This window comes from Exophiala xenobiotica (genome assembly GCF_000835505.1).
Source record: "Exophiala xenobiotica strain CBS 118157 unplaced genomic scaffold supercont1.4, whole genome shotgun sequence".
Taxonomy (NCBI): Eukaryota; Fungi; Ascomycota; class Eurotiomycetes; order Chaetothyriales; family Herpotrichiellaceae; genus Exophiala; species Exophiala xenobiotica.
In genome coordinates, this window is record NW_013562491.1 from 1,407,377 (window position 1) to 1,425,565 (window position 18,189).

General features: G+C 52.9%; 6 protein-coding genes across 6 annotated transcripts; 4 read left to right on the forward strand and 2 right to left on the reverse strand.

Annotated features, from left to right (window-relative positions):
• Positions 1-428: 428 nt before the first annotated feature.
• PV05_06705 (uncharacterized protein) lies at positions 429-5,227 on the forward strand. The gene is made up of 2 exons (XM_013459471.1): positions 429-4,874; positions 4,929-5,227. The coding sequence occupies exons 1-2, from the start codon at positions 861-863 to the stop codon at positions 5,043-5,045; spliced, it is 4,131 nt and encodes a 1,376-aa protein (XP_013314925.1). The 5' UTR covers positions 429-860; the 3' UTR covers positions 5,046-5,227.
• A 290-nt stretch (positions 5,228-5,517) lies between these two features.
• Positions 5,518-8,487, forward strand: PV05_06706 (uncharacterized protein). The gene is made up of 3 exons (XM_013459472.1): positions 5,518-5,747; positions 5,802-5,926; positions 5,976-8,487. The coding sequence occupies exons 1-3, from the start codon at positions 5,649-5,651 to the stop codon at positions 6,448-6,450; spliced, it is 699 nt and encodes a 232-aa protein (XP_013314926.1). The 5' UTR covers positions 5,518-5,648; the 3' UTR covers positions 6,451-8,487.
• PV05_06707 (uncharacterized protein) lies at positions 6,668-7,291 on the reverse strand (the record flags this gene model as incomplete). Its single annotated transcript, XM_013459473.1, has 2 exons — positions 6,668-7,049; positions 7,155-7,291. 2 exons carry the CDS (start codon positions 7,289-7,291, stop codon positions 6,668-6,670), a joined length of 519 nt encoding a protein of 172 aa, XP_013314927.1.
• A 3,663-nt stretch (positions 8,488-12,150) lies between the features above and the next one.
• Positions 12,151-13,218, reverse strand: PV05_06708 (uncharacterized protein). Its single transcript, XM_013459474.1, has one exon. It carries the CDS (start codon positions 12,719-12,721, stop codon positions 12,194-12,196), a length of 528 nt encoding a protein of 175 aa, XP_013314928.1. The 5' UTR covers positions 12,722-13,218; the 3' UTR covers positions 12,151-12,193.
• Positions 13,219-13,383: 165 nt separating this feature from the next.
• PV05_06709 (uncharacterized protein) lies at positions 13,384-15,340 on the forward strand. The gene has a single exon (XM_013459475.1). It carries the CDS (start codon positions 13,473-13,475, stop codon positions 14,799-14,801), a length of 1,329 nt encoding a protein of 442 aa, XP_013314929.1. The 5' UTR covers positions 13,384-13,472; the 3' UTR covers positions 14,802-15,340.
• A 1,274-nt stretch (positions 15,341-16,614) lies between these two features.
• On the forward strand, positions 16,615-18,161 carry PV05_06710 (uncharacterized protein; the record flags this gene model as incomplete). Its single annotated transcript, XM_013459476.1, has 2 exons — positions 16,615-16,659; positions 16,706-18,161. 2 exons carry the CDS (start codon positions 16,615-16,617, stop codon positions 17,675-17,677), a joined length of 1,017 nt encoding a protein of 338 aa, XP_013314930.1. The 3' UTR covers positions 17,678-18,161.
• Positions 18,162-18,189: the final 28 nt, after the last annotated feature.

Below are 18,189 nucleotides of genomic sequence, written 5' to 3' on the forward strand. Positions count from 1 at the left end.
AAGGTGAGTCCACGCGTGCGATATGATGGCATCGCTGGGCAGGGAACGGGATGAACGGGTTAAAACTGGGTTTTCGTAGAGACAAAAGCATACTCCGTATGGTATTAATGGTGAAAGGAGAAGATAGAGCCCGATAACACTCTGTTCAGATGAGAGCGCTGATTACTGCATTAGTTAGTCGAGCCACTCCGTAATACTGTAGCTTGTACTGTGGTGACTGTGTTACTGTACTCCCGTGACTCTGTAGATCCAGGGATGATGAGTTGAGTGATGAGGGTGATGAGGGATGATGAGGGAAATTTAGAAGCGAAAGACTTGGTTGGTCCTCCAAGGACCATCAGGACCAAAGTCGAAGTCTGGGGATGCAACTTGGCTAATCCCAGGTGAATCCTAGGCTTCTAGGCTCCATCTCCACCTTTTCTCACTCCCACTGCCATTGTTTGCCGCCTTGAACTGCGCCCATGACTCTCGAGCTTCATCGTTCGCGCTGCACCACTATCTCGAAGGACTCCAAGTGATCATCTCTGACACCTCTCACGTATTCTCGACGAGCGCCTTTGCGCATAGTAATCCGCGCCGCCTCGAATAAGTCGACCTAGGCTTCGGTGAGAATCTCACCAGCCCCGAACCGCACGAAAAAGAGCCAACCAGGCCCCTCCGCGAACAAAAGTCACTCGCTCACCTCCTTCACCTCGTTCCTGCTGCATCAGCTCGATCTCCTGAGTTTCCAAGCTATCCAAGACTCATACTCTCCGTCCTTAGATCCTTGACGGCTGCGGCAGTAAACTGTGGTAAAGAGATGGCGTGAGGTTGGCGCAGGTGCTGGAACATTTCGCACAGCGCAGCTGGAGTTTACAAGAATGGCGTCGACCCAGGATGAAGATATGTATCTGTTTGGAGGAAGTACGAGTCCAACGTCAGCTTTCGCAGGGCAAGAATTCGACGCATTCTTGACACCTACAGCACCTGAGATCGATGACTCGACCGGCGCCGCTGACGGATACCTCAACCCTAACGACCTGTCTATCAAGCGTGAGTTCAGCGACTACAGTCCGTTACCGGGAGGTAACTCCTTCTCGCGCTCGCCTCGAGGATCTGGCTCGGCCTCCAGCAGTTCGTCCTCGGAGTACCGTAACGCTCAGAAACGTAATGTTTCTGCTGCTTCAACCGCTTCTCCTCCGCCGCATAATCCAGGACAAGGATCTTGGGGCAGTGGGATCAACGGTTTCTCGATCTCGAATGAGCAGGTTTTCGAAGACGCGACTATGGCGGGCCTGGATCAAGATTTCGAGGCCAGCAACCAACAGATGGCCTCTGCTTTTGACTTCGAAACAGCTGCAAGCACACCGAGCGGTTTTGACACCATGAGCGCCGGTACCGTCAAGGGCGCAACAATGCGCGCAATGAATAGACAGGGAAATTTCATGCCCTTCACCAAACAGAACCCGACCGCTCCATTTCCAACTAACGGACAGGCCCAGTTCTTCTTTGCTGGTTCGAGAGAAGCCTCGCCATTAAATGCCATGCTTCCCTCCGCACAGGGTCAGTCCCCATGGAGTAAACACTCGCCATCATCGGGCCTCGAGGAGACGTTCAACCACATCACGATGAATGGAGACTCGCCTGGAAACGCGGTTTTTTCTCCAAACATGCAGTTCTCGGGCACTGGGTTTACCTTCGACCCCGAGTCCAGTGCGACACCTTCGACCTTTACGAAAGATGTCTCTTCCCCTCCATCGACGGCCACCTCTGCGGATGGTGTCCCTCTACTGACTGTGCACCCTACTTCCCTGAAGTCCAGAGTCGAGACACAGATACCCATCAAATTGACCCTGTCCGCACTTCCCCCTGGGGCCAAGAAGGTGAGGCTACCGAGGCACACTGTTTCAAAGCCCAAATTTCTGGCCAAACCGGAAGTTGAGCGGTCCGCCGAGGTTTTGGAACTCCACACGTCCTTGGTTTGTACGAGCGCCATGCAAGATCCCGTCAAGTTGCAAAGGGCTTGGGCGCGCGCCAGAGGTGAAGACTTGGCAGCTTACACTCGGCCTAGCCCTGCTTCGTCAAATGAATCGTCCACGTCAAAGGACGATGACGATAGACCGCTGAATGGCGGAGAAGTCAACATCTGTCCGGGATGTATACAACGTGAGAGGAAGAGAGCTTCGAGAAAGAAGCAAAAGAAGCCTGAAGAGGAGGAGATGTTTCAAAAGGACGAAGAGAGAAGAGTGGTCGTCTTCAACACGAATGAAGTGAAGGAGTGGGTTGAAGTCCCTCGTGATGGTCAAGCTGAACTTCTACGCAACGCCACGCCGCCCAGTGCTGTGCAAGTCGAGCTGCCTATGCGGATTGCCTGTTATTGTCGCCATCAAAACGAGAAGATGGGTTTCCAGGTCATTTTCACCCTCAAGGATTACAAAGAGAAGGTTATTGCTCAGGCCATGACAAACCCCATCATGATCACAGATGACCACAAAACGCACAATGCGCCTGCTGCTGCATCGCATCCTCCTGCGCCGATGCCAGCCACTGCGCCTCAAGTCCCAGGTGCTGGGGTCTTCGCAACCTCAAGCACCGATCAAGCTCAAACTTCGGCGGCCAACTCTAAGTCTTTCAAGCAGTCCTTTTCCACTACTGATCTGCACGGCCTGCAAAACAATTTCAATCCCAGTTTCCCCATGGTGCCAGCATCGAATCCCTTTGCCATCCCGTCGGCCATATCGCACCAAACCTCCAGTACTCTGACTCCGAGAAACCTCTCCAGACCCGCTTCTCCTAGTGGCCCAGCGGGCCCGACTACCAAGAGGAGGAAGCAGAGTGGCTCTGGCAAACTTCCATCGGCCCTGACGATGACGCGCCTGGACACCGGTCAGCAAATGCAGGCCGGACCCTCAACAATGCCCAATACTGCTGCTTCTTCGCCGTATCCCCAGAATATGGCATCCTATATGGGCCCTAATGACCGACAATTTGTCGTGCCTCCCTCGCGTTCGGGCCCTTTTGGTACGAGCCCTCCTACGCCCAGTGGCCACGATCCTTCCTTTGCCTCGAACATAAATCGCTCTTTCAGTCTAGAAAATCTCCCTCGCAACCTAATTTCTGCTCCACCATCCCGCCAACCGAGTCGGCCTGGGAGTCCGGGCTCAGCAAGGAATAGCTTTGGCGCGTCTGATGCTGCTTTCGGCCAAGCTGTTAGCAATCAGCTCATGGGGCAGCCTAGTCGGCGGCCCCCTCCTTTGATACACAAGCTGGTCCCTGCAGAAGGCTCTGTGACAGGTGGCACAGAAGTGACCCTACTTGGAAACGGTTTCTATCAGGGCCTTGAAGTCATGTTCGGTGATACTGAGGCTACGACCACCACTTTCTGGGGTGAGAAATGTCTGAACTGTATCGCGCCTCCAGCTTTACAGCCAGGAGTTGTTGCTGTTGCTTTCAAACACGATCATCCGCAATATTCCGCACTGCAACAGCAGTCGCAGACACGACCGTCTCTTTTCACCTATGTCGATGACCGTGAGTTGGAGATGTTCCGCCTGGCGTTGAGGACTCTTGGCAAACAATTGCAACACCCCACAGACGACCCATACTCAGCTGCGCAGCAGCTTCTTCAGAGCCAGTCACATTCCATGTGGCCTTCTCATGCAGGTTATGGTATGGGTGGAGGACATCAACGCAATGCCGGCTTCGCTGGCGGTGTACCCATGGACACGCTTGAACTCGAGGTCCTGATGCTACAGATGCTTGAACACATGGACGAACAAAGGCACATTAAAGCTCCGAAATTCAATCTCCGCCGGCCCTCTGGGCTCACGTTACTGCATCTCGCCTCTTCATTGGGTCTGACTCGCTTTGTTGCGAGTCTCCTGGCGAGGGGCGCGGATCCGAACGTAGTCGACAACAATGGCCACACCCCTATGCACCACGCTTCGATGAACGGGCACACGCACGTAATACACCGACTGCGCTTGGCTGGTGCCAATCACAAGGCACGCAGCATCCGCCTATTTACTCCTGCAGACCTGGCAACATCATTGCTCGCTTATCAGGCCACTATGAATCGGATTGACCACTATCGCTCACGCAGCGCCGGAGGCACTCCAATGCGCCTACACAGCAGAAGCTCCTCCTCTCTACGGTCATTCTGGGATAACGATTCCAGCCAATACCCTACTACCGACTCTGACGATGACTCTAATCTCGAAGGCGACGCCTCAATAGAGGGGCTCCCCAAAGAGCTCGGCGCAACTCGGCCGCTCAGTCAAGCCAACCTCAGTAAAGCCGTGGCTAGTGTTCCCGGCTCCCGGAGAAACAGTGCACACCATATTCCAGCTCAAAAGCCAATGATATCGCAAAGCGGAGTGGCGGACGCAGCGCCAAATGCAGCACCGTCAGCTTATATGTTGGCATGGCGCGACCATCTGGTAGCTCAGTTGCACCAATTTAATGAGAGTGCTCAGTCGTTCATGCCCACTCTGGGAATCAATGGGCCCCTCGCAGCTTTGCAAGACTACCAGGCGTATCCTATGGTTCGCCGAGTGAGCTCACTTTTCCCACAGCGTCCAAGCTCAAGACAGCAGACCAGCTCACGAGAGGGCTGGTGGGAGACCTTAACAGGATCATCGTCGCCCACGCCGTCATCACCTCCCGCGTATGGCGATCTTTATCCGGACGACGCCGGCAGCCACGGGGATTGGAGCCTCAAAAAGTCCTCTGCTCTTGAAGCTGCCGCAGACGCAGCGGCAGATCTTCACTTTGGGAGCCATGCAGATGGCCAGCGTTCAGAAGCGTCATCATCCGCTGCTACTCCTGCGTTACCGGTGAGAAAGGCTGTCGAAAGAGTCGAATTGAGCCGAGATAGGAAGTTGTTCTTCTTTTGGGTATGTTTTTCTTCACCCTCGGCCCCGTCCATACTGTCTAACAAGCTGTTGCAGATTCCACTGCTTGCAATTGTACTAGCTTTAATGATCAGGAGCTCTGGTATCTTGAGCATTTTTGGGTCTTCGAGCAACCAAACCCCGTTGGGTGGACAAGCTGTCGAGGTTGGATAAGCAGCATTGAGTCTTATGTGTTTTCAAGACCCAGCGAGGTGCTGGGTAGGATCTACGACTTGAAACGAACTGCCTAAGGCGGGACGATAATTTGCGATTCTCGTGTATGGGATTATATAATATCTGCCTATCAAAGGCATCTTTAAAATAGGTGGCATCACCCGCTTTAGCCTCATGAAGCTGATACAATTCCTTGGTTTCTGTCGTATTGACAGAATCAGCCTCGCACGCTACTCATTGTGACACACGAGACTGTCACTGACTGGTCACGACTGGCAAAGCCCTTGCCCCAGTCACCCCCAGTGCGAACGAGGCTGATCGGCGAACCGGAGATTCTGTTCCGGGATCTGCTTTTGTACAATAGCGAGGATTAAGTAACCTGGGAGTTAGTACTATGGCAATCTGCCGATGATTAGCCTCGAGCATTTTTCTTTTTGGACATTTTCTGACTGCTGGTTCAGCTTCAGATATTGAAGCTCATCTCATCTACTATCAGGGTCGCACCGGCAGAGACCGATATTCGCCAGATGTCTCACACTTGTCCCGTACTTGGAATGCCTTAATGCGCTATCGCAGGCTCATCACTGCGAGGCTCACTTCACCATGGCAATCCAGGCTATGGACCAATTAGAGTACGAGAGCAAACATGTCCACCAGGTGTACGAAGAGATAGCAACTCACTTCTCTGCCACGCGGTACAAGGTGTGTCGACATTGCATGCAGTTAGAATAACCTCCACTGACAAACGACGTTCAGCCGTGGCCCGTGGTCGACGAGTTTCTGCGCCGTCTGCCAACCGGGGCTGTGGGTCTCGATGTTGGTTGCGGCAATGGAAAATACTTGCCCGTGAATAGAGATGTCTTCATCGTGGCGTCGGACAGGTATATTTGGCATCGACTATGCGTGATGGATGGCTAAACCTCTGAGCAGGTCTAAGACCCTGGTCGATATTGCCAGTCAACACCAACCTCACAGTGCAGTCGTCGCAGATACCTTGTACCTCCCTCACCCCAACTCCAAATTTGATTTCGCCATATCAATTGCAGTCATACACCACCTCTCCACGAGGGACCGCAGAATTGAAGCCTTAAAGGTCATTTTACAGACACTGACACCAGCCTCCCAGAACGATGATGGAGGTCAAGCGTTGATCTTTGTATGGGCTCTGGAGCAGAAAAACAGTCGACGAGGCTGGGACACAGGTCACGATCAAGATGTCCTGGTTCCATGGGTACTCAAGCCCGACCATAACGCACGACCGAACTCAGCGACGACCTACCATCGCTACTACCATCTGTACCACGAAGGGGAACTCGAGGAGGACGCAAAGACCGCCGGTGCTCGAATAGTTCAATCGGGGTTTGACCGTGACAACTGGTGGATCATCATGGCACGGCAGCGTTGACAAGCTCTCTGATCTCATTATCCCCTGAGCCTATTCACCACGTTCTCCAGCGGCGCTTGTCCGCCTGTCACTATATTACAGCCTCTTCCTCGATCGGCTCGTGGTAACGGCATGCCCAATTCGATCACAAAACACTCATGAACCCGGAACTCTATCGTTACGCCCGCCTGCTATTTGTTTGACGATGCTCGCTCAAATCCGAAACTGCCAGGATATATCACCGAAAAGGAGAGTTGCGGTCTTTTGAGTTGTTGTACACATGGTGGAAAGGGTCGTTGGTGTGGTAGGGAGGAGCAGAGAATGCTGGCAGTCCTGCGGTGAGTTCCGCTAAGGATGGCAGCTGCTGAGGGCCCGCATACGACTCCTCCAGAGGCATTGACTCACGCCTCGCCCGAAGAGGAGGCCCGATGGGGCGAAGGTGTCCTCGCGGAGGTAGAGGCATCGGCTCGTATGTGCTGGTAGGATTGCTGAGGGAGAACGGAGTCACTCCGGCACGCTTCGCCATCTCGTGTTCTCCCATCTGCCAGTGCATTGCCTCGACAGCTCTCCAAGGCATGGCCATCTCTTCCGCCACTTTTGACCACATCTCTGCACGGAATCTGGTGATGGCAGCGTCAGTTCATGGCCTTGTAACGTTCGAGGGCGACTGCAAGACGAGACTGCAAGTTGGGTTCCACGATCTGGTGCGACGTTTCTCAACATACCTCTCGTACAACCTTGCGAGCTTATTCTTGCGATCCTCGTCCCATTCACTTCTCCTCTCCAGGTAATTCTGATAGTGCAATCTGCAGCTGATGGCACTACGACCCGGCAGGTGCTTGCTGATATCCTCCCACTTCATCCCATCCTGGCGAAGGTGAATGATTTTGGTGTCTTCTTCTGGGGACCATTTGGACTGCTTCTTCGCAGGAGATTGAACTGGATGGTCTTGACTGGAAGACAACCTTTTCGCAGGTACCGCCGAGCGCGGCTGCGGTGGCAAAGGCGCCACGCTGGTGGCCACGCTCGATGGCACTGAATCTGATCGAGACACTGAAGCGAGCGAACTGACGGACTGGCTTTCGTCTTCGTCGTTTGCCTTGAGTAAGGCCGAGATATCCACGATGGGTGGTATGGCGATATGTTGGTGGGACGAATATGAGGGTAAGGTCGTTGCACAAGATCAGTGGTTGGTGCCATACACATGGGACCAGAAGAGGAGTAAAAGATTTGGGTTGGCAGTGTGTCAGGCTGAACAAGGCCACTAGACGAGTACTAATACCACTGGCTCCGGGTTTCCTTTGCACGACGCCGATCGTCGTAGCGAGACCCAAGCAAGACGCCGGCGTTTCCACTGAACGTTGCAGGCACAGTGAACTCAGACACAGGAGCGGGCACAAATATTGTTATTGAGATATCTGCAGGAAGACAGCAGGTGGGATGAAGGTGAAAGTTACAACAAGCCAGCTTGTTTAAGAAGGCCTCTGAGCACTGGAAGTCGTCGAAAGTGCGGTCTGAAATGCGGGTCAGTCCGACCAAAGAGTGCAATGGATCGCTCATCAATCTGCATCAGGGATCGTGGCAGATGGCAGAAGATGGACAGTCCTGAGCCCACAGCCTGGCTCTTGCGCTGGCTACTGGCATCTGACACAGCATTGCGGCGCAAATAAGCTCGAGGGAGCAGGAAGAATGTACTTCGCCTCGAGCTCCATTCTAATGCAGCCGCGGCGGTGCGGTTGCTGGCGTTCTGCACTATTCCCAACCAGCGTTCGTCGTCTAGTTGTATACTCCGGAAGAACACCTGATATCATCTATGGGGGTTTCCTTCAAGGACTTGGCTTGGGCTGGAGAACAACGCGGCGAGGATCCATATTTTTTGCGGCTGTTCCCAGTCGACGAGACACACCGACAGGAGAGCTGCATTGGCCCAGAAGGAGAGTCTACACCTCCACCACAGGAGGTAGCAGGGGTTTACCATTTCAAGGAGGGCATGCAGGAGAGTCTGCATCTAGCAATAGGCGGAGCACAGTGGCGCCACAAAGCATCTCCAGCAGGCGAATTAGTCTTGGACAGCCTTGACAGGATGATGAGATAAAGTTCGCAAGATCTTCTGATGATGTTCGTTACCGCCGTGGTTGGCGGCCGTTGGCCTTTGAATGCAGACAAGGCAGGCGTGACTTGATCTTCCTCTAACCTGTGCTTGTTCATCCATAGGTTGTATTTTGACTGCCACCTCCAATCGAACCTTTCTGTCGAGTTTACAAGTATCTTCCTTCGAGGCGCCTGTTTCATCCCACCCTTTCCAGCCTGGACCCACAGGTGACTACTTTGCACGGACCCTGAAGGACGCGATGATGGGTGAAGCCACTTCAGGTGACGGCTTTCCTTGACAAACGAGCACGTCAAACCCCATCAAACGATCTCCCTATCCCACTGCTCCTTCCATCACCGCATTATTGTTCTGTCTCGAGAAAACCGGAAAAGGCACGACCCAGCGCTGAGTCCACTTGCCAGCCACCTGAAGCATAGAACGGTCGTAAAAGCCATGCCGCCCCTCTAGTCTAGCCGGGGAATGCGGGTGAAAGTTTGTTAGGTTTCTGCCAAACGGAGGCATGGTATCTTCAGGCGAGGTTGGAAAGACATAGTCGAAAGAGAACAATGGTAAAGTTTGTCGCCTCGCTTCCCGGATCCGCGCTCAGTCGATTCATGCACATTGTTCCTACGTGTTCACCTCACAAACGGTCCCATTGGGAGGGGCCGCAGACTCCAGAAAAGTGAAGCGGATAGATCCCTGTGCTAACTAGTAAGTAAGCACCAAGATCCACCGTTCAGCCCAGTGATCCACCGGTCATGCGGTGTCAAGCATATACGATGGCCTAATACCTGACTCTTGACAGGCCCAACACCCGCAGGAACGAAAGGCGGAAACTGAATTGTCTCCGGCCATAGGGACGCAGGTGCACACGATTGTGGTCGACCCAAGGGTATCATCGCTGAGAGACACGGCCATCGGATGTCTAGGCGTTGTTTCGAGGTGGCCAGCCGAAGTCCGATGGCAGGAAAGCGGATCCGCCTGAGGGCATACTTATCTCAGAAGCAGCTCGCCGCCCATATATCTGATACGATCGATGGTCCAAGGTGCATACATCACAGGTCGGTCTGGCTGTGACGACAATCATAGCTTAGGGGATAGTACGGGACGGGCTTGCCAACCAAGCCCCAACAAGAGGGCGGTGAGCAGCGGTGAACTCACCGACAGTTCTACGCATGCTGGCAAGCATCGACTACAAACACGTTTCCCGGGGATCAGGGAACAAGAACTCGTTTGGAGTATATCGGATAGGAGAGAAAGGCTGGCGCCCTAATATGCAATGCGCCCGATCCGGGCTCGAAGAACCATGACCCTGCAAGAATGATCAAACAATGATGTCGGTATCAAAGTTTGCGGCGGGATCGGATGAGTTGACAGCTCAACTCCGGAACATCCACTCGCCACGAGACTAGGCGTGCCCAGCATGCCAGGTCTCTGACTGTGCAGAATGCATTGCTTGCTTCAAAAACAGATCGTGTGCTTGGATTCTGCGCGACGTATGCATTTGACCGCAAGCCGGGGCAGACCTGGTTGGCAAAGTGGGTTTTAGCGGGATACCAAATGCCTTTGTTTCACACCAGATTGAAACAAGAGCCACGCTGATATCTCCTCGCCGATAGGTGAACCGAGCCGTTGAGACAATGATCGGTGAAATCCACGAACCGGCCTATGAAACTTCTCAGCAAGGACGGCAAAATTGATACCTCAAGGAGGGCTGGCTTTGACGGAATGTGGTTGGCCCATTACTGGCATATTTATTGAATTACCCTGGTCTGGTCGAAGCAATCAGCACCGGACCCTCCATCGATTTTCTCAGTAAGTCGAAGCGACTACTCTCAGCAACAGACTGGCCATCCACGCTGGCCGCGGCTCCTCTTTCGGTCAACCGCCTTTCTGCTACATCCCAATTACTCAGGGGTTGGACCTATCCATCCTGGGCTGCATCTGGCGGATTTCTAGAAACACACCGTTTCGTGCCACTCCATCAAAGCAGCCGACGACCTGATTCCGCGGGTCGTTAGCGGTGCAACTCAACCCCAGAACAAGTGGTGTCCTGAACTGGCTGAAGGTCGGCAGCATCCTCCGATCAAGACAGTAACAAGGGTCAAAAATTCGGAAATATTCTCACAGGCTAAACTGATATAACCTTTGACATGGTGATGGCGCTCTCGCCTATTCCTTAGTTGCTCGCCTGGCTGAGGTCGAGGTTCGAGACTGGAACAACAGCCTTGACCTCACAAATTCTCAGCTTCTCAGATCAAGGCTAGCCGACCTATACCGCTTTTTGACTCGGTATGTGATAGCCACTGGGCTCCAATCTGAACTTGCAGGATTTGCTTCCTGTTTCTGCCCCTTTCCGTTAGCCACAAGTCGTCTGGGGACCTTCATCTCAATCTCAGGCTGAGTGCAGCGGTTGCTATACCAGACAGCGTGGCTCCTTCGTCGCAATGCATCCAAGGGCATCGTATGTTCCCAATTCACCGCTTGACTAGAACCTGTTATCTTTAGCACCAGACCTAGGTTGCCTCCTGTCCCGCGATAGTTGCTCCCTGTTGACAGTGACTACACGAGGTGCAAAATTCACGAGTCAGGTTTGATGGGATATCTTTTCGGGCTTTGAGGGGCGAGGTACGTTGGGCTGGCCGGGTTATCCTTGTGGCTTGACCTGTCGACTTTGCTTGAGACACGTCACACCGCACCAAGCACATACCCGAGCAGATGGTGCCGATTCCTGTCCGAACACGAGGCGAAGGAAGAAGCACGACTGTTTTGTTGTGAGTCGTTCCGAATTTTGTTCATGCCTGCGGTTACACCGCTGACGATTTCTTGCATTTCCTTGACGGATTCAACGTCGTGCGGATCCATCCTAGGTTTACGGATGATAGCGGGAAGCCGCAGCCTTCAAGGCCCCTTGTGCTGTACAATCAGAACCCGTTTTCATAATACCCATATCACGACTGAAGGTTCTGTTAGCCCTCTATGTCGGCTGTGAACGATCCTTTCCTCAATCAAATCCAGCATTCTGATGTAGCGGACCGAACCCTTGTTCGCTACTGCAGGGTTTGGGGCCTTACTGGACCAGTTCACCAGCCCAGGTTGTTTGACGTGTTCCATCAGGAACCTTCTGTAGCAGCGACAAGTGCGCAAAACATCCGTTTCCATTGGATGTTGTCATGCGTTGGGCATCATCAGTCAGCTGGCTACGCTCACTTTCCTCCTCACCTGGCCTGAAGGAGTCTCAGTGTGGATGCCCGATCGGCGGTCACCTTGCGTCAACCAGGGGATGAACAACGCCTAGTTGAGGAGGAAATACAGACGGTCAGTCTGGCCACCAATTTAGTAACTTGTGAGCTGAGGAAGACGCCTTCCCCATCATTGACGGGACGCAAGTTTCAATTGTCGAAGACGCCGAGAGTAAGATGAAGAGGAAGGCTGGATTCACACCTTGGGTGGTCCAGTCTCAAGAGTTGAGATATCATCTTCATGGCGAGGAGCACACATCACAAAACATGGCATCATGCACGTTTGCCATAGCGTACACGCCGAAGCAAAGCTTAGCAAAGAGCGAAACCAGACGGAGAGGGGAATACAGCCAAGACGGAGGGTCTTTTCATGGATCGTTTGGCGTCATAAGGCTTTCATTGACATGACTAGGTGCCTATCCTATTGTGTTCAGCGCCGTCCTTTGCCCTTACCGGCGCGCCACTCGCCGTCGCTGCTGAGGCCACCTTCCTGGACGTTAGGATCGTTGTCACCGACGTCCTCTCCATCACCAAACGCAGCCTCTATCTCCTCCTGCAGATACGCGTCGAACTTGCCCTCGCGTCTCTCCTGCATAGCCTTCCTGGCCTTGTTTTGCCAGCCCTGCTCGTAGTATCCTTCATTGACGTGCTGCTTGAATCTAGGGACGGCGGCTTTGAGGTATGGGTCTTCCAGGACGAAGTCTGCAGAGATGGGACAAAGTAGGGAGCCAGCCTCGTCGACGTCGTGGGTGTGGAATCGTGGTGGAAGTCTGTCGATGATGGCCCGCTTTTCCTCCTCGGTGTAGTTTTCATTCCAGCCAGAGATGCACTGGACCAAGAATGCGTGGATGTCTTTGTTGGCGACCGGGGACGTTGAATTCAAGATTCTGGCTGTCGACCAAGGACCGGTTTTGTTGCTTGGTGCGCGTTTTGAAGACTTGGATTTTGTGGGAGGCATGGTGAATGTTGTGGTGTGGATAGAAGTGGGCAAAAAAGGGTCGTCGAAGGGTCGTGCGAAGACTGTGAAAGATGACTAGCTTTGATATCTCTGCCAGTTCGTGATATTTGAGGATGATGTCCTTGACAATGCGATAATCTGTCGTTTGAAGGTGTTGTTTGGTGTATGCGATCAGATCTCTAACAGGAAGTCGCAAAGGCAGATCGGTTGGCTTTTTTCAGGACACCGCACTTATGGTGTATAACAGTCATACCACATCAGTTATTCTCACAAATGACCAAGGCGGTATTGTTGCAAGACAGGCACAAAGGGAGAAGGGTACGGCGGTATTAGTAGAACGGCTGCATTCTGCTGTAGAGGAGACAAGACGGGCAGCAGGAGCACCCCGCCTCCTGGAGCCGAGTTTGTCAGGCCAAGCGCCTAATGTTCATGGCTTATGCTCAGGTTCTGGTCCAACCCTCTCTGCTGGTGATAATTGCTGCTCCGCAAGGCTGTATATATCTCTATATATTTTTTGGAGGAGGAACTGTAGACCACGGCAGGGTGGTGGTGAAGGGCCAACAACATACCTCGGCCCGCGTCCAGCCAATCACGCCACCCGTTCAATCTGGCTGACTTCACCCAACCCCGTCTGCTGCCCTTCTGACAATCTGGTCTCGTCGTGTCTTTCCATCATCCACTCGATATCGGCCTCATCGAGAGCGTCTGGCAGATCGCCATCGGCAGTGTGGAAAGAGCATCAGTCGCCAAAATGGCGTCTTCCACCCTGCGCCGATCGGTGCACGCGACCATGACAACGATATCGAGCGCATCCGCGGAAGTCACCAGAGCCGCCATTAACCTCCCATCCACTTATCACAACTATGTCGCGCACAATGCTGCAGCAGTATCCAACATCGAAAGCAGTCTCCGCTCACTGACATATCTCCTCCCGGGCGCCAGATTTCACGACTCCGAACTCGCCTCCGAATCAGTCCACACCTTCGTCCAACTCCTGTCAATCTATCATGACCACCTTCTCAAGAAGCGCGCCGCTCTTTTGGCGCTCTCACCTACAGTTCTCAAAGCTAGAAACCACACGGTTCAAAGACCGAAACCTTCACTCCACGCTCGCTACACGACGTTCTGGACGACCTCGTCCTCGCTCTACACAAAGATTGGAACATTGCTAAAAGTTGCACAATACACAGAATTACTATGGGAGATGCTCGCGCGGCGAAGAGGTGGTGAGAAAACACGATGGCGTGTGGTCGTTCTGCTCGAGTCCTTCAAGGCGATTTGCCGCTTACTACTCCTGCGCTTGACAAATTCGCGACCACTCGTCAGCCCGCCAATGCCGCTGCGCGAAGACTTTGCGCCTGTCGAGCCCGAGGAGGACGACGAATTTGCAGAGGAAGAGCTAAAGGGGGATTCATTCGATGTGAAAACCGCATTGGGTGATGCTGGCGTGCCGACACCTCCGCTTTCAGATTCCGGCAATGGGAAACCGACCTCAAGTCTGTCGATCTCCGAACCGTACAGCATGCCGCGCACAGGATTCACTCTGCCTACCCTACCTACGCCGGACAGTGTGTCGGCCTATTTGTTGAATCACGTCCTCACGGCCGACGACGTCAAACCCGCGAAGCAGTTGCTGCACCAATTGACTACTTTGCGTGGGCAGGCTGCGGAGGCGATGTACATCCTCCGACCGGTGGTGTATGCGCTCATGATGCAGCGCGTGGCCGCAATGTATGGATATGAAGGGACGAAGTGGAAGCGTCATTGGACACCGTGGGTCGTGGGCGTGGCTATGGAGTACTTTGCCAGACATCTTGCGAAGAAGGACTTGACGAGTCGGGTGCCGGGAGGAGCCAAGAGTGGGCTGTCCGCACTGGAGAGGGAGGAGTTGAAGAAGCGTGGATGGAGTCTGGCGTGGTGGGGTATGCGAGGGGCGTTCTATGAGAATGTCACGAAGCGCTGGGTCCACGGTGTTGCGGAGAGATTGAAGGGACGGCCGATCTTGGATCTCGTAGGAGGGGTGGTCGAGGAGTACGAGTGGCTTTGGAGCGAGTATCATTTCAGTACGGCGACAATGTAATACAAATCTGGCCACGTCGGGTGGGACGATCAAGGACTATGCTCGTTCAGAAGGAAGATGGAGCAAGGAGGGAACATATGGATACAGGGCATTGTCGGTCTCGAGCTGGCATGAGACGAGCTGATAGGCAAGAATCAGTCCAGAGAATTTAAGGCACGGAGCTGTCCCAGCTTGGTGGGGAAATATTATGATATATACTTACGACCTGGAGACGGCTTGGAATGGAACGGAGCCTCTTTGGACGGCGCGGAGGAGTTTTATTCTGCGACGAGATTTGGGATGGGGATTGGGGTGGAGCAATGCAATGTCTCTTTCAACACAATCTCAAATTTGCCCACACTCTGTGACTCATGGTTGAGTCTGCCCGTCCCAGACAAGTTTGGAATGAATAGTCAGACTCGACATTGATCGTTGAACGCATTTCTTACCACAATGCTCGTGGAGTTCGAGGGTGTCGACTTCGAGAGGCTGACACAGATTTCTGCTGACATGGGGAGAAGGAAGTACTGCTACCTAGTAGGTACCCACGAGAAGAATACCAAGGAGAACCACTCAAGCTGACCTCTCGTAATACCAGTGCTGTTCTTTGCCTCGTTTGCCCAGAAGATACATACTATGGTAGTACTCCATAAAGTGTAACCACTCGATCTTTCGCGAGATCTGAAGGCTGGTGCCAGATCTGAAGGACGGACCGGAGATTTTGTGTGACGAGCTAGAACTAGAACCGTACTTTTGAGATAGCGCCCGCGGGGAGATGGAGATGGAGATGGCCTGCTCTAACTTAGAAGGGGAAGAAAGTGTTTCATCCCAGCGACAAAGCCTCACCAGCCAGGCGGACGAGTGAATTCAAGTCCAGAGAAGGCGTACAAACGGAGTACTGTAGTGGTAATGAGCCCGGCATATGGCAAACGCTTTCTGACTTTGCTGCAGGCCACCAACCAACGATATTGGGCTCACTAGTTAGGCTTAGATAATACTCGTACTGTAACTGAGCACTGGGCTTGGGCATGCCTAGGTAGTGAGCCCCATCCACGGTTCGTGTGTGAGATTTGCCATCTACTTGTACGGAGTACCTTACCTAGGTAGCCACCCACTTGCCTTGTCCACGCTTGTCCTTGGTATCCCTGTCGGTGCCATCAGTGCCTATGATTTCCATCTCGCCTCGCTTGCTTCTTCCCGCGCTAAAAGCTGGACTGGCCGTCGGTGCCCGCCATTCTCAATTTCTGGCAATTTCCAGTGCCAATCATTGCTCAACCCATCACACCAATTTTCACACTTCTGGACCAAGTCACCCGAAGTCCAGCGTCGCTTAGCCATTGCCATGGTCCTGAAATGCTCGAATGGGCTTGAGATAGGTCGAATGTGGGCTTGTCCATCTCGTTGGTCAGACAAGCCACCGTGCTCTCCTTGCTGAGGTGCTCACTTACGACCCACTGCCACTTGCAGATACGGTCTTCACGAGGTCAGCTTGTTCGAGTTGAAACGTTGCGCTGACTACCACCTACGGCTTTCTCGCGCGGTCGCCATGTTCGTGGCCTGGAAGTACACCCGGATACCTTTTGTCATGGTCGCTTGTTCTCACCCTGCTATGTCTCTCCTTCCTCCCCAATGTGCTGTTATATGACCCCGGTGTGACCGACCAGCCTCCCACCTGCCATCCGCCAAACAATACAAATTCCCAGTGGGATTGCACAGCTCCGGGCTGTGGAAGCACGAACCTTTGCGAGGACGTAGATCTGAGATTTCCGTTGAATCAACGTCCCTGGTGCACCTACTTCAGTTCACCTTTCGTTCCGGCGTCGATAGAGATACAATGGCCACCATCAGCACACCGCTCGGCCTGCGAACGGACCCTTTGGTCTGTCAATGCTCCTGTTGAAGATTCCAATCTAACCTGTGTCTAGTCTCTCATCCCAAAGAAATATCGTGGAGAAGCCGATGATCCTCACTTTATCCCAGACTCACCATTGATCCAGCGGCAGATGTTGACGGAGCAAGAGGAGAGCGAGTTGAAATGCATCTGCGCTTTGGTCCTGGCAAATGTGCAACACTCGGACGATATGTCGGACGACCCTCTCAAATACCTTGCAGCCCAGATTCAGGAAGGGAAAGCACATCGAGAAAAAGATGTGAGACAAGACCAAAGGCCTGAGGCAGTCCAAAGCACAGACACCAATGTGACACATGAGATCTTGGATCTACATAATGACACCGCACCCTCATCCGAGGCTTCTCACCGCGACACTTTTTCGAGCACCGATTACTCAACGCCTCGGACTAGTGCTGGCTTCACACCAAGAGAAACTGCTCGACGACTCTCAGAAACCACCCGCAAATCCATAACGAGTACGAAACGAACTGGAAGCAGTCTACGAAACGAAACAGTATCGATAACAAAAAGCCGCAAGACTTCAACCGCCGGGCTGCACGGACCCCTCGAGGCGGGCGAGCCATCCGTTGAAACGGAGCCCGTCAAAAGTACTCTTCGCATTGTCCCCGTCGAGGCTGCACCTCTGGGCAGCAGAGGAATCAGATCTATGGACATACCTCGCGAGTCGAGATTCTCCGTTCCCGACCTGAACAAAGACCTCCCCCTTCCTCCACCACATGAAATCCCTGTTGTTGATGACGAGAAACAACCTCACATCAGTAGACTAATCAAGACAATCCGCAAGAAAAAGAGCATGATAAACGAGGGCAGAAATCTATCCACCGTTCCAGCGCCGCCTGTACCCATCGCAGCAGATGGTTCGCAACACCCAACACCGACAGCCCTACGTCCACACCCAGCACAAGTTGAAACCATACCGAAGAAGAGGTTCCGCCTCAGACTCTTCACAAGGAGGCAAAGACCGGCCGATATACTGGTCACCTGAACTCCTACTCCCGCCGAATTCGTTTTGGGATTTACCACAAGTTTAATGATAACAGAAATTACTAGCAGCGATGGCGTTCCGGTTTCTCAAGCATTAGTTGTACATACATACGGCCTTTTTATTCAGGTCCACTCCTCGATTCTGCGGGTAACAACACGCAACATGATGTGCAATGCGAAAAATTGTCGGCACTTTACGCCAGGGGAGACGTGTTTTAGCTATCATCAGAGCTTCATGACCTCGAGAGATATGACCAAACAAAATCTATCAGACTCTTACTTTCATTCCAGATATGTTGTTCATATTCCTGCACAAGGAGGATGTTGGCCACTTCCTTTGCTATGTGGTTTTCGTTGTGAGCAGCAATGGATGCAGAGATTGTCTGGTGGACGATTTGTGAGACAGAAGCACTGGCTATATGTATGTCTGTTGTCATAATAACAAAGTACTATGATACAAGTACAGACAGAATACGATTGATGCGGGTGGGAAGAGTGGGCGTGGTCGTTTCA